The following is a 13,715-nucleotide window of genomic DNA, read 5'->3' as shown; positions in this document are numbered from 1 at the left end:
ATCTATATCTCCAGCGAAAATCGTGCATTGTCATGTCATAAAATGCATGCATGCAAATTATATCATATCATATCCCATTCCATCCCGTCCAAACCATTCGCCAACTCCGATATAAATACTCTAATGAGCACTCATTGCACCCATGCTATCGTTCTTGGGTCCGGTCTTCTCCATTGACTGCCGGGTAAGGTAATGTTAGTCTTTGCTTTGATAGAATGTATGTGCATACGGGAAAGGGTAAACATACAGAACCGTGTTGTGCCTCTCCCTTCTCGAGAATGGTCTTGATGATATCATCCTCAACCTTGGTGTCAAACTCGTTCACCAATTGAGACTCTGAAGCTTCATCGTGAGAACCTTGAGCTCCGTGCCTATAAGTTTAGTGTGTTAACTTGATGATCAAAAGAATAACTCAAGTCTATATGAATGTTGTTCCGATGTAGAAGAAAGTGTTGGTGTAAAGCTCAAGCTTCAGATGGAGTGTGGGGTAATGATGAGGGAAGAGCTTACTTGTGTGTAACGAAAACCTTGAAGAGACCGACGACTTGTGCAAGAGGAATGCTCTTGTCTCCCTTCCACTTCTTGAGATCTTCCTCTGAGTCTACAAAGACGATGAAGTCCTCATCGGTCTTGGTACCCTTGTAGTGAATCTTGGTTTGGGATCCTGAAGCCTTCATGATTGCGATTGTGTTGTTGATTGAAAAAAGATAATTGGTATGTAGTTGAAATAATTATTGATCGTTGGTATTCGTGAGGCCGTTTGTTTGATTGATTTGTTTGTATGAGAAAGGAGAGGGACGTAGAGAGAGGAACGTTGGCTGGTTTTGTAGCTCAATCAGATTGAGCCAATTTGTTGGCAGCTGCAGTTTTCGTTCCTGGCGTGGTTTCAACCCCTCATTGTTATGACGTCACATTCCAGGTTTCACTCTAACCTTTCATCTCACACGACTCGTTTTGACCATTTGGAGTGGGGTCGACTGGGTCTCATAATTTCATTACTATGTCTTATTTTTGCTTGGAAGCGTATGGATGAATCTATATAATTTTAATGCGTGTCATACACTCGTCGGCGCCATCCGTTTAATTACATTGGGTTGGGTTGGGATGGGATCAAAACATTCAACCCCACCATGAATAATAGGGAGGGGTGTTACGTCACTGCCAAATCAGCCATTCGCGATGTACTTACCAAGTATAACACAATTTGCAAGAGGATTAATTATATCTCATCGTAATACGTATTATAATAGCCGCCTCAAAAAACAACACGAAGTAGTCTGATCTTTTGACCACCTTGCAATTAAGCAAGTGTCAGACACTTATGTTTCTCGATGTCTTTCTTCACAGGTCGAACGGTGCTCCTTCGATTATTCGTCTTTCCACCGCAGGAAGTTGAGACATCCTTTGTAGAGGCATCTTCCATCAAGAACGATTACATATGAGATAAGCAAATATTAGAATCATATGGAGTTCGAATCACCGGAGTATCCATCTTACTCGAGGAGATATTCTCGCTTCCACTGTTCATACATGTCAGAACTAGGTACTTCAGTTCATAGCAGATTGTGTTTGAGGAAATTCTCACAAAGTCTATAACATCCTGCGCGGATTCAGAATTGGGTTCCGATAGCCATTCCCTTAACTGCTTTTGTCCATCGGTTGTACTAGCAGTACGAGCAAGTTCTGGGACACTGTGACAAATATCGCTGAGTATATTTCTCGTATGTTCCGTCATGGTGTTACCGATGTGGCTGAATGGCAGAAGCTCATATTGAGAATCGACTCTTTTGGAAGATGGAACGATACAAAGTTGTCTCTGAAAAGGTTGTACTATTGAGAGGATTTGCGGGACTGATATCAGAGGTAGAATTGGCATCTTGAAAGCGGGCATCAAGCTAGAGTTATGTTAAAAAGGGCCATGTCCCAAGTTATGATTCTTAACTCCTAATACCTGATTTGAAGATCCATAAACTCTTTCAAGCCATTGTCGTTGCTGCCCTCTTCGCGGAGAAGAAAAATTATCCCTACATTGCGACCTCCAGTCTGGTGATAGAGTCTCTCAACTCGGGCGGATAGATCTACGATTGTTTGCATGTCTATTGAAGAGAGCAATAGAAATCTGAAAAACTCTTGTTCGCCTGTTTTACTCTGCATTGGGAGTGATATATCATGTGTGTTCAGAGTCGCTTCTGTCTACTTGTCAGTATTGGATGCCGAGGATCATTTCAGCAACCTGACCTTTCCACTTTGGCATCTTCTCCATCAGTAAAATGGAAGGCAATGAAACCCATTGTTGTCTTTTGCGAAGCGATGAACAAAACATCGTCATTTTGCCTTGGCCGTTTTACCAACTTCGTGCGTTGTTTGAATGGGAATATTGGTTGGTACTATTGCCTTCTCCAAAGACGAGTCTTTCTTAGCGCCATTTTGGGAAATCATGAGAATTACGATCTTTGCATTTCAGAAAACGACGTTGCGCATAAACACAACCTCAAAGAATGTGTAGAAAGTGCATGATACTTGTCAATAGTTTTTACATTTGATGACTTAACATATATATCTGGCATCTTGACCTTCTTCCTACATCATCCGGGAGAGAATGGATGAGCTCGGCGTTCTTAGAGCTCCCATTTCTCCTACTTTGTGTGAATTATCCTCCCTTCTTGTCATTTGTACCGTGAGGGGTATACGTCACTTGCCTCCACGGCTACAGATTTCTCAGCATCCATCTTCCTCCCTACATCCTACTCATGGGGATACTCTATATACGTAGGTGCCAGGTGCTCCCCAAACGCCTTTTTATATATAGAAGGGGTGCTCTCCACCCTTGTGCAACTGTTATGTTCCGCAATTCGACTGAAAATTCATGATTTCCATGTCAACTTTTTCTTTCCATTGGCACTCCGAATTTCCTCCAACACCCGTTCAAGTACTTCCACACGCTCTTGTTGCCTTTTCTGTGCTTCCTCTAGTTCTTTCTGCCGCAGGTTCAACTCCTCTTCCAGTTTTTGTAGCTCTGCCAATTTTTCGGCGTTCGAATCGGGTTTTGACTGAGTTTTGATATATTCGTACATTAACAAGCTTATGGCGACTGAAAGAATAAACGTATCGCCGATAACATCAGCAAAGAGATCTACCGCTCTCGTCTCTGTCAAAGGTCTGAACCTCCGTCTCCAAACACTAATATTTTCTTGATTGTGATGGTGTGCCTTTTTCGCAGCCTCTTCCGCCTTGGTCTGTTCTTCTGTCTTTACAGTTGGAGTCTCCGCCTTTTCCCTGGCTCTCTTTTCGGCTTGTTTGTCCCGTAATAGGTTTACTTGGATTCTCATATTCCATTGATGCATTGCTTGTCCCCCTCTAGCTGCTATCGCCCGGAATCTCTGATGCTCATGAGCCTGTCTCTTGATCCAATTCTTAGACGTGTTAGCTTGCATCTTTCCAAATACAATATGGTAAGTCAACATACTGCACCATACTTGGAGATATGCCTCACGAAGAGGGATCCTAGTTTGAATAGAGGAAGCGCGACCATAATGAGTGGTTGAGGATCTTAAACAACACTTTTATACTGCAGTTGCCATTGACATATCGAAGTAGTAAGATTGACAGTTAATGAATTGCCATTGTAATGTAATGTAAGCTCAGCTAAATATCTATGGATTGTATCCATGATGCATTTCGAGGCAAGATATTGGGTAAGCACCCAGCAGGTAATTTAACTTAGTCAGCCTGGTTATTTTTTGGTGTCAGAGTGGGTGGTGTAATTTTGGTGGAGTAGATATTCTAAGCAACCTTGCCCGTGGACATGGAAGGTTTTCGTGTTTCGTGGCTTTGTTGCTGTATCAACCAAAAAAATCAAGCTTGTTCCCGCCCAGACCAGCAGAACCCTTTCGAGGCTGTTTACAATTAATTCGAATAACTACGTGAACAAGAAAACAGCACTTTGTTCATACACCACCCATCTTTTTGATCTTATCAGCCTCATCATATTCACTGTCTTTAATCGGTTGACAACATTGACAGTAAATTGCTAGCTACCCGAGGGAGAATGTATTCGGACAACAATTAAACCCCCAACTGTAAGTCACAATTCTGCTTTCAAAAATTATACAGCCATCCGTCATGGAGGAAGTGAACATCCACAAATTATCTCAACATTGGACACCAAAAATTAGTGTGGTAGCATTATCAGATGCAGAAGAAGCTGCAAAAAGACAAAGACCATCTTCGACTCAGATCTCCGAGTTTTCCAATAGACATGGCTCCATGCTGGGGCGATTTGTATATGGTCATCCAGGATGTGCAGACAGAGGGCACTTGGAACTTCATTATCCTAAGCTCGTATGGGAAATAGTACCGCTCGAAATAGAAATCCTAGATATCATAGGATGCATTCTATCTCGATTCAGCAGCCCTACCACCAATTGTGATCGAATGTCGCCAAAAAACCAGCACGCTGTATTGTTCTTTACTGACTACCGTACTATCCAGGCTTATTGTGTTCACGACGAAACCGAACTGAAAAGGTTTCATGAGGTGATACAACTAGACCTCGAATACAGGCGCTTGCAGGGCGACGAAAGATTCAAAGAACAAACCTACGAACAGTTCACGAAAACAGCTTTCAAACCCATTTACCGTTACCTCATCTGGGAACAAGAATTTCCCCGTAGCGAAGAAATGGACGCGTTATCACCCAGAGATGTCAACACGAATATTCGTACGAAAACAGCAGTGCAGAAAACAGCTCCCCCAACCAAGCTAGCAAGGGAAAAGGATCACCCTCCACCACCACCTAGTGAGGTACCAGAACCACCATGTTCGGATCGAAAAGATGGATCTATATACAAGACCGGCCGTTGTCTTGGAAAGGGCGGATTTGCTATTTGCTACGAAGGTCAACTTAAAGGGACAAGGAAGAGGTACGCTTTGAAGATTGTCAAAAGCCACATGTCACAGAAGAAGATGGAGCAAAAGGTCAGCCCAATGTCCCTTGATAACAGTAATGTCATGAACTAAACCCGTGTGATAGTTTCAAACCGAGCTTCAAATTCATTCAAAGATGAATCATCCAAATATTGTTCGATTCTACCGAGCATTTTCACACGATCAATGCACTTACATAGCTATGGAACTCTGTCCTAATGGTTCGTTAATGGACATGGTCAAAAAGAGAAAGTATCTTACGGAGCCGGAAGTTCGTTTCTACACTGTCCAGATTGCCGGAGCTATCAAATATATGCATGCAAGAGGCATAATACACCGCGATCTTAAGATGGGAAACATCTTTTTGGACAAGGATATGAATGTCAAGATTGGTGATTTCGGACTCGCAGCATTGCTCATGTCGAATAAGGATATGGCAGCATGCAGAAGGACAACTCTATGTGGAACACCAAATTATATTGCGCCTGAAATTCTGTCAAAAAACAATGGTGGGCACGATCATGCAGTCGACATATGGAGTTTGGGTATCATTATGTGAGTCGGCATTTCGTAGTTCTACAAATGTCTCCATGCCTAACCTAATATGCTTCAGTTTTGCGATGCTTACCGGAAAACCACCATTTCAGTCCGCTACAGCCGATGAAATCTATCGACGAGCAAAGGAAAGAGAATACACCTGGCCACAACATTTCGTGAGTGCCAATATGATCTCGCCAGAGATTCAAGATTTAGTATCCACCATGTTACAGGATGCAGAAGAACGTCCACATCCAGATATCATTGTGCAACATCCATTTTTCACTTGTGGCTGGATGCCACAGGTTGAGGAAATGAGTGCTGATTTGCTAGAGGATCCTCCAAGGCCCGATCAATTCCCTTCAGTCGTTGTCAAACCTGGCAAGCCGAATCCATACGCTCGAAGCCTTAAGAAGTTATGTATCAAATGTGAAGTTGGCCCTTGGACTCCAAAAAAGCAGTACACAAGTCTTTACAAGGAGTGTGCTTTAGAAGAGAAAGCCGGTCTTACGCCTAATGTGCCACTCGCTGAGGGTATTGTCTACCGTCCGTATTCCGAATATGTCAGAGAGCAAAACCAGCAAAGTGTTGAAGAGAAAGCTGCCACTGAGATGGAGGCATCTAGTACAGTCGTGGATTCGCTCGTTTCAGATCTCGCAGAGTCGAGTCTTGCGCCGTTGGCCAAAAAGCCCCTCTCACAAAGAACTGTTTCTCAAAGAGTTGCTAGTCAAAGCTTTGCGGCACAGCAGCGCATCAAAGATCAGCCATTAAGTACTGTTCCAATCAGAGGCGCCCTTCCTCGACGACCGATCCAAAGAGAAACCAATACTAGAGAGCCGGCCAGCAACACAACAGCCGAGACCAAACCTCCCCGTAGTATTCTTAAGACGAAAGCTATTCCGTCTGTTCCACAAATCTCTTCCGAAGCTGAAGGACGCCTTGCAGCCGATTTGGTGGACGAGTTGCAAAAGGCGGACGAGGAAAGAAAATCACAGGAACTAAAGAAAAAACAGTCTACTAAGAAGATCGTTTCGCTATTTTCACCTCAAGAAAAATTGGAGTGGCTACCAGGTAGCAAACCAGACCATATTCTCGAAGGCCTACAACGTCTCCAGGTTGAGCTAGATCGAGCTTTAAACAGTAGATCCATTGCAGCCACTCCCAAATCTAGACCCACAACTCCTGCTATAGTTGTGAAGTGGGTAGATTATACCAACAAATATGGGCTTGGATATATTCTCAGTAACGGAAGTGTGGGTTGTGTCTTTAGGGAAACACCGGCTGGTTCTCCAGAAAGTGAGGACAACGTCATCGCACCTTCTTGCATTGTTATTCGCGACGGAGAGAGGCATCTCGCGAATCGAACCAACAAATCGTACGCACATAGGCATCAGATTATTCCGATTTCTGGTCCCAATGTGGAATTTTATGAAAGCAAGGGCGAGAGGGGAATGATTCGTGGATCGGTTCCTGCCAAGACTTACAGAGTTGCTGAAAGTCCAGAGGGCCGACCCGGCAGACTTCCTCTAGGTGTAGATTCCTTTGATAATCGCAAACGAGAAAAGATTTGTCTATGGAAGAAATTTGGCAATTATATGTTTGCTTACGGCAGAGATGCCGAGTACCCTTATGAATCATGGACAGCCGGTCAGAATCCCGAGGCTACCGTCAACAGTACAGTCATCACGTTTTATCAGCGATGGGGAGATGTCGGCTGCTGGGGATTCAGTGACGGCCATTTTCAGTTCAACTTTCCCGATCATACTAAAGTCGTCCTTTCAGCGGATGGATTCTGGTGTGATTTCTATCACCTTTCTTTCGAATGTGCACGAGAGCTTATGGAAAATGGAACGCTTCCGACGACTGCCCTTGATGAGCGACAGCATCTCTCTTATCCTCTGCAAACACTTCTAAACTTCATGGCTAAACCGTCGAGGGCAGTGAAACCCACTTCACGCAAACGTCCCGAGATTGATCCGATGATTCAAGGCCTTCCCCAAGCGAATGACTTTAGGAGAAAAGTTGAATTTATCAGATGTGCAGTTAAAGAGTGGGTACAAAACGGTGGTCTTGGAATCAGCGATATGGAACCCAAGACACGTTTACGATGGATGGGACATCGTGAAATTTATGACGATAAGAAGCTTAAGCATGTTTGGACTACAGTTGGGGGGCGTCGCGGAGACGAGAGACGAGTTGCATGGTATGATCCTCGCAAACCGCAGGAAGTAATTTTCGATGCCGAAGTTAATGGAGTTATGGTTGAATGATTGGGTCTTTGGGCGTTTTCCAAATTTCGATGAATTTCAGAATTCAGCATTAGCTGCACGATTAAGACAATATCATAAATAGTAATATCGCTAGTGGGAATCAGGAGCTCTTGGGAGTATCAATTGATATATTAGGGAGTTTGGGGTCGACGGCATTCGTCGTGCAATACATGCACGGCGTTATTCATTCTCGATCATGAATAAATTCTGGTTGCTGTATTTTTTTCTTGTCTCATTCATTCATCAAGTTCAAATACCTCTTTGCATGCATAGCATCTGGATTGGAGTTTTGCGTCCTTCATGAAAATTATGAAGTTCGATGAGCGAGCGGGACTCTTGCTGGTGCTTTTCATTGGCTTTTGGTTCCTTTTACCTGTCTTCAATTTTAGCTGAGCTGATAAATTGTTTTCTCGTCGGCTGATGGGAGGGCGCTTCATTTTAGGAATGAGCACTTTCGCCCGGACAGTACTTAGATACTAGATTATTGGCATACATAAAGCGTAATACATGGCTTCCTTGTTGTGATAGTGTTGGTGGAGTCTGTTATTCGCTGTGACATATAGTGACATGTTCGTACTATTTTTCCGTTCGTGAAACTTTGGGTGTATTGATTAAACCAGCTTGAGTGCAATCGCCGGAGTGAAGAAGTGGGCAAATGCAGTGATTGTCTCAGATGAGGGGAATGAATTATGTTACTAAGGAATAACACAGAAAAAGCCCTCGAGTATTTGAGGGGGAAGGAATCGACAACCGAATTTTAGAAAAGTGAATGGAAGAAGTAGGCGAATTGACAGTGCTTTTGTCGGTCAATAGGAATTCATAAGGGACTGAAATATTGTCGGTTTGACGTCTGGAAAGAAGAGTAAAATGAGACGCTTGTATCATGATGCTTGCGTGATTGCGATGAGGGAGAGGCAAATTGAGCATTGGAGCAGCATCAGGCGGGAAAGAATAGTTTAGATAAAGATCGTAAGAAAAAGCTTCAAAGAATATGAAATGAACAGTGTGTATTCTGTCCCCTGATGTTACATCTATAGACTCTCTGATTTTAATGAAATACGTTGCGTCGTACTATCCTGCAATTAAATCCTTCTCGATCGCGTAGCATCCAAGTCATGAAGTTTCTTCGGCCCGATCGCACCGAAAATCCCTCTCTTCTATCACGTATCTCATACGCCCATTCCCCATCTTGGCGCATTCAGAATGAGACCCATCAAACACCCCGAAATGATACCCGTAACCGGTAACGTAATGATCCATCCCATATAAATCCATCCCACCATTCGCCAATTAATACTCTTTACATCTCCATTCACAAGTCCGACTCCGACTGTAGCTCCAACGATACATTGGGTGGTGGACACGGGCAATGCAAGTCGGGTGGCCATAATCACAGTTATAGCCGAACCGAGCTCCATGCAGAATCCCCGAGAGGGGGAATGCAGTGTCAATCGATTGCCGAGATTGCGCATGATATTATATCCGTATGTCCAGAGACCGATGACCAGAGCACCGGCACCGTAACATAGGATCCATACTGGTACGGGTGATTTAGATTGGATGGAGCCGGTGTGCCAGATGAAATAAATAGCAGCAAGTGGTCCAACAGCGTTTGAAACATCATTAGCTCCGTGAGCAAAGGATGCAGTGGCGGCAGTCAGTACTTGTAAGAATGAATAGGTGTGCTCGGCCTTGTTGTCGTAGTGGGTTGCACGGGCGTGCATAGCTTCGAGATTGCCAGTAAGGATAGAGGATTTCTTCTGCTCGGCAACGACATCGACGGAAACACCGTGGAAGAAGATACGTTTTGCTGTGGCTAAGAGTGTTCTAGGTTCATACCAAGGTTTTGCCGATATTGTCTCTTCATTTGTGATGACGGGAGTTGCCGTTGTCTCATCCCTTGTTGAAGAACCGATATGAGAAGAAGCAGGCGAAACAAATGAAATGCCATGCTTTTCATTTGCATCCTCATTTGTTTTAGATTCAACGTCATCACTGGGCAGATTCTTCATATTATCTGAGCCTTCGGCATCAAGCTCTGCGCGGGTCTTGTGTCCTTTGTAATAATTCTGGACGATCTCGCGTCCAGAGGTGTTAGGAGGAACTTCTCCGCGTCGAAGCAGCAATGGGCCTTGGGGGATATGCCACCAGTAAAGTTGCCAATCGTTTAGCACTAATTTTCGGTACAGAAATGGGAGGAGGAAAATAGCAGATAGAAGAGCGCAACCGATGGCGGTACCAAAAATCACACCCACGTATTCGCCAGGTCCCCATGTTTTGACGGCTGCTGATGCGGAAGCGGCGCCTTTCCAGACGATAAGCACTTTTTGACGAAGAGTTAGCTCGGTTACTACTGCGCCTCTACTGTGAAAGGAATTGAATGATGGGTCATACTGGTCAATAAGCCCGTGGTAAGTCCAAAATAGAATGGAATACTAATAAGTGCAGCGCGCACTGGATCCTTTCGTTTCATGACACCGTACTTTGTGACCAGGAAGAGAATAGCTGCAAAAGCACCAGCGATCCCTGGTGCGATGACCCAGGCTGCGAATACCTGTGATACTCCATTCCAGCCCCAGTTGACTCCATCTCCTCCTATCGCTGCAATACCTACTCCTATCACCCCTCCAATTATGCTATGGCTATAGGGTTCCTTAGTAAGATGATTGGTAACTTGTATAAGGATCATACTTACGTAGTTGATACGGGAAGACCTAGCCTTGTGGCTAATGTTAAATAAAGAGAAGAAGATACTAGAGCGCATGTCATTCCCAACATCAAGACAGACGGTTCTGCCTCGAAAGCCTTCGTTGAAAGAATTTTGCCTCGGATAGTGTCTGCAACACGAGCACTTAAGATTTATCAGTATCAAAAGGATTGATATGAAGATATATCAAGACAAACTTACCCAACACCAACGGCACCACCAAATTCCATTACAGTGGCTATCATCATAGCTTGCTTCATCGTCAACGACCTCGAAGAGACGGAAGTGGCGAAGGAGTTCGCAACATCATTTGCACCTGTTTTGAGTATCAGTTATGGGTTTAACAGGATTGAAAATAGGATCACGGCACCAATGTTCCAAGCATCGAGGAAAGCAAAGATCATGCCAATGGCAAAAAGGTAATCAAATTGTTCGAGGACTGCCATTTTGATTTTAGATGTCAGGCTCACAGAGACAAAGGTCTGACTTGATTATGGTTATGATAGCAGCCATAGCTACGGGAGTCTACGATTATATATTCACGTCTTCAAAAATCTAGAACTGATATCCGATTTGCCGCGTCCCAAGAAAGTCATTCTAAGAACATATCGACTTTGGTCTCTTGGAAATCTTCTATTCTTCTTGGTATTAACAAAAATCAGTATTGTTGTGGACTTTCCAGACTTCTCGTGTTGGGTTTTATCGATCCAATATTGTGATATGGGCAAGATGGGATTGATTCCAAGAAAGCCCAAGAAGTCAAGATCTTGGTATAGGAGTAGCGAGAGCCTAAGAAGCACTACACGTGGGGGCTCTTAGCGATCTTATTGGAGAGCTTCGCTCCATTCTACCATTAAGTCTTTGAGGCTGTGACTACAGTGTATGATGGTTTTGTCTAATATCTGGAATCCAAATCGTAGATGGAAAGAAAATGATTTATGAAATGGACATGTGCGATGAACGGGGCTCTCATTGGCTGAAGTTTGAAAATTGTGAATGTGGCTAGTGATGTGGCTGAAAGCCGAAGAAGCATTAGAAACCTCGGAAGTGCTACCTAGGTATCCATGGATATCCTCATGACAGTGAAACGTCAAACTGGGCCTAAGATCTTCATGTTGTAGGAATTGAGAAAGATTTCCTCCAAAGCAGTTCAGTATGGCGTTGCGCTGTCACTCTACCCCCAAACTGCAAGCACATTTAGAATTGTGTACAGTCACGTGACTGTCACACGTACGTCAGAAAGGACGTAAACACTTGTAGGACTTAATTAGGGAGAATCAAAAAGTCTACATTTCCAGACTATCCGTGTTTCATACGAGAAATGCTTCAAATTCAAAATTGGCCTCTGTCGTAATGATCAAAAAGCATGACTGACTGACTGACTGACTAAGTCGCGATTGACTTCTTCAACTACTTCGGACCTTCTTGTACACTACACACCCACTTGGGCCAGCAGGCTTTATGAGGTGAGAGAACATGATATGTTTAGTCCTTGATAGGGTGATGACAATGTTGCGTATAGCAAAGGGGTACAAGGTATCTTTGATATCCGGTGTAATCCGAGTAATCTCTCCTGGAGTGTCCTGAATTGAGCTTCTTGTTTTTCGTTGACGATTCTCTCAAAACCTGTTCGTGGCTGAAAGAATGGTCATTTGCGCGCTTCATATGCAGAAAAAAGATGCAATCATCACAGTGAAAAACTGTAGCTTCCGGCTTCATTGCAATCATTGAACTTCGATTTTTTGAGGTTGCTTGATTTTATGTGTCCTTCGTGTTTTTGTCGTTTTCGTTCTTGAGCTTGATCTGGTTATTTTTCGCGCCTGCAGTGTGTACCCCACATTTTGAGTCCGAGTGACTCCCAATAAATAGATACATATACATGGAGAATCGTGGCCACCATCGAATGATATCAAATAATCGTATTGTTATATATGAAATTGCGTAGTTATTTTTTACCCCTTGTTCAAGCAAGTGCTTTCATCCGCCTTTGCGCGATGTTTTTTTTCCTTCGGCTCTTCCAGAAACGGCCATACTTTGAGTAATACAAACACAAACAATCATTGATATTGATAGGGCTTTCGGGCTATACAGGTCTAGTAACTTGATCTTGTAGGTCTCAAGTATCAAGTTTTTGTTCTTACTGTACCGACTGAGTTGCAGTGATTTTTCCTGGTAATGCTCGAATACACATCTTCTGCCCATTTGTTCCCATCGAGAAGCTTACGATCCATTACACTTGACGATCAAGCACAGTTATACAATCTATCGATCTCCGGTTTCCAAAACACGTATTTTGCCAGCGTGTTACAAGAAATTGCTACTCAGGTCAGTCTCACAGACGTCAGTCGGGAGAATACACTACCATGGTCAAAGCATGGAAACCAAAATTCTGGTGGCTTTTCGGACTGATGGTTAGATCCGGGCGGTTGAACTCTTTCCAATGATATTGCCGTTTTCATTGTCCTTGACAGCAGTCGATATGTTCAGTAAAAATGATGTAACTGCAGCGGCCACAAATTATCTATTCGGATAACTTATAGGAATAGCTGCTATGGATACCGTGCTTCGTATTGGAATTACGAGTTGTATATCGTGTGTGCCACACACAGTGGAATTGTAACTGTAAATTTTTACAATCTAGCATAGACAGTAGGTGTACTATAGGAAGACTAGTAGTGTCATATGTGGTGTATTTATAAGAATCGGTGCAATAGGCTTCGCTCTCACATGCTCTGTTCTTGACAACGGGAGCGAGCTTCAATCAGACCTATGGTAGCATATATTCGATTTCTCTCAACTGTTGACCAGCAGAAGGAAATGAGAAAATGGTGCCCAAAGTTCAATATTCTTTTGTGGTTTGATGCTGCGTTGCGACGGGCATAATCCTCCTTGATCCGAAAATTATTGCACATGATCTTGTGTTGAATGACAAAGTAACAAAGCATTGGGCATCAGTTTTCTAGATGTGCGAATATTTTACACCATATTTGCTCTGACTTCAAGGAGCTATCTTTTGGTATCTTGTATCGTGCTGTCAAGCGATGTTGGAGATAGAAAGGACAAAATTTGGAAGTCCAAGTGTTTGGAAGATATTCCTTTCATTTGCAAAGCCTCATAAATTTGGAATGGTTCATGTGCGATTAAAAGAGAGCTGAGAGTGGATATTCATCGGTCTGTGTTTCCGCAATGTCGTGTTAACGTGCCACAGCCTCTATTGACGGCAACTAGCATATAAGGGTGGTCGGCCTGCAGTCGTTGAATTTCTTCAAGGTTCG

General features: G+C 43.5%; 5 protein-coding genes across 5 annotated transcripts; 1 reads left to right on the top strand and 4 right to left on the bottom strand.

The window, feature by feature from the left end:
* Positions 1 to 120: 120 nt before the first annotated feature.
* On the bottom strand, positions 121 to 677 carry EAE97_003233 (uncharacterized protein; the record flags this gene model as incomplete). Its single annotated transcript, XM_038873745.1, has 3 exons — positions 121 to 177; positions 248 to 371; positions 511 to 677. The coding sequence occupies 3 exons, from the start codon at positions 675 to 677 to the stop codon at positions 121 to 123; spliced, it is 348 nt and encodes a 115-aa protein (XP_038735608.1).
* An 816-nt stretch (positions 678 to 1,493) lies between these two features.
* EAE97_003232 (uncharacterized protein) lies at positions 1,494 to 2,329 on the bottom strand (the record flags this gene model as incomplete). The annotated part of the gene is made up of 4 exons (XM_038873744.1): positions 1,494 to 1,520; positions 1,586 to 1,895; positions 1,952 to 2,189; positions 2,239 to 2,329. 4 exons carry the CDS (start codon positions 2,327 to 2,329, stop codon positions 1,494 to 1,496), a joined length of 666 nt encoding a protein of 221 aa, XP_038735607.1.
* Positions 2,330 to 2,864: 535 nt separating this feature from the next.
* On the bottom strand, positions 2,865 to 3,532 carry EAE97_003231 (uncharacterized protein; the record flags this gene model as incomplete). Its single annotated transcript, XM_038873743.1, has 2 exons — positions 2,865 to 3,413; positions 3,467 to 3,532. The coding sequence occupies 2 exons, from the start codon at positions 3,530 to 3,532 to the stop codon at positions 2,865 to 2,867; spliced, it is 615 nt and encodes a 204-aa protein (XP_038735606.1).
* Positions 3,533 to 4,122: 590 nt separating this feature from the next.
* EAE97_003230 (uncharacterized protein) lies at positions 4,123 to 7,733 on the top strand (the record flags this gene model as incomplete). The annotated part of the gene is made up of 3 exons (XM_038873742.1): positions 4,123 to 4,977; positions 5,033 to 5,481; positions 5,540 to 7,733. 3 exons carry the CDS (start codon positions 4,123 to 4,125, stop codon positions 7,731 to 7,733), a joined length of 3,498 nt encoding a protein of 1,165 aa, XP_038735605.1.
* A 940-nt stretch (positions 7,734 to 8,673) lies between these two features.
* EAE97_003229 (uncharacterized protein) lies at positions 8,674 to 11,002 on the bottom strand. The gene is made up of 5 exons (XM_038873741.1): positions 10,811 to 11,002; positions 10,642 to 10,756; positions 10,429 to 10,584; positions 10,128 to 10,375; positions 8,674 to 10,056 (listed from the first exon to the last, which is right to left on the bottom strand). The coding sequence occupies exons 1-5, from the start codon at positions 10,884 to 10,886 to the stop codon at positions 8,903 to 8,905; spliced, it is 1,749 nt and encodes a 582-aa protein (XP_038735604.1). The 5' UTR covers positions 10,887 to 11,002; the 3' UTR covers positions 8,674 to 8,902.
* Between the last annotated feature and the right edge of the window lie 2,713 nt (positions 11,003 to 13,715).

This window comes from Botrytis byssoidea, assembly GCF_014898295.1.
Source record: "Botrytis byssoidea strain MUCL 94 chromosome Unknown BBYS_005, whole genome shotgun sequence".
Classification (NCBI taxonomy): domain Eukaryota; kingdom Fungi; phylum Ascomycota; class Leotiomycetes; order Helotiales; family Sclerotiniaceae; genus Botrytis; species Botrytis byssoidea.
Note: the sequence above shows the minus strand (reverse complement) of the source record. Positions and strands in the feature narration are given on the sequence as shown.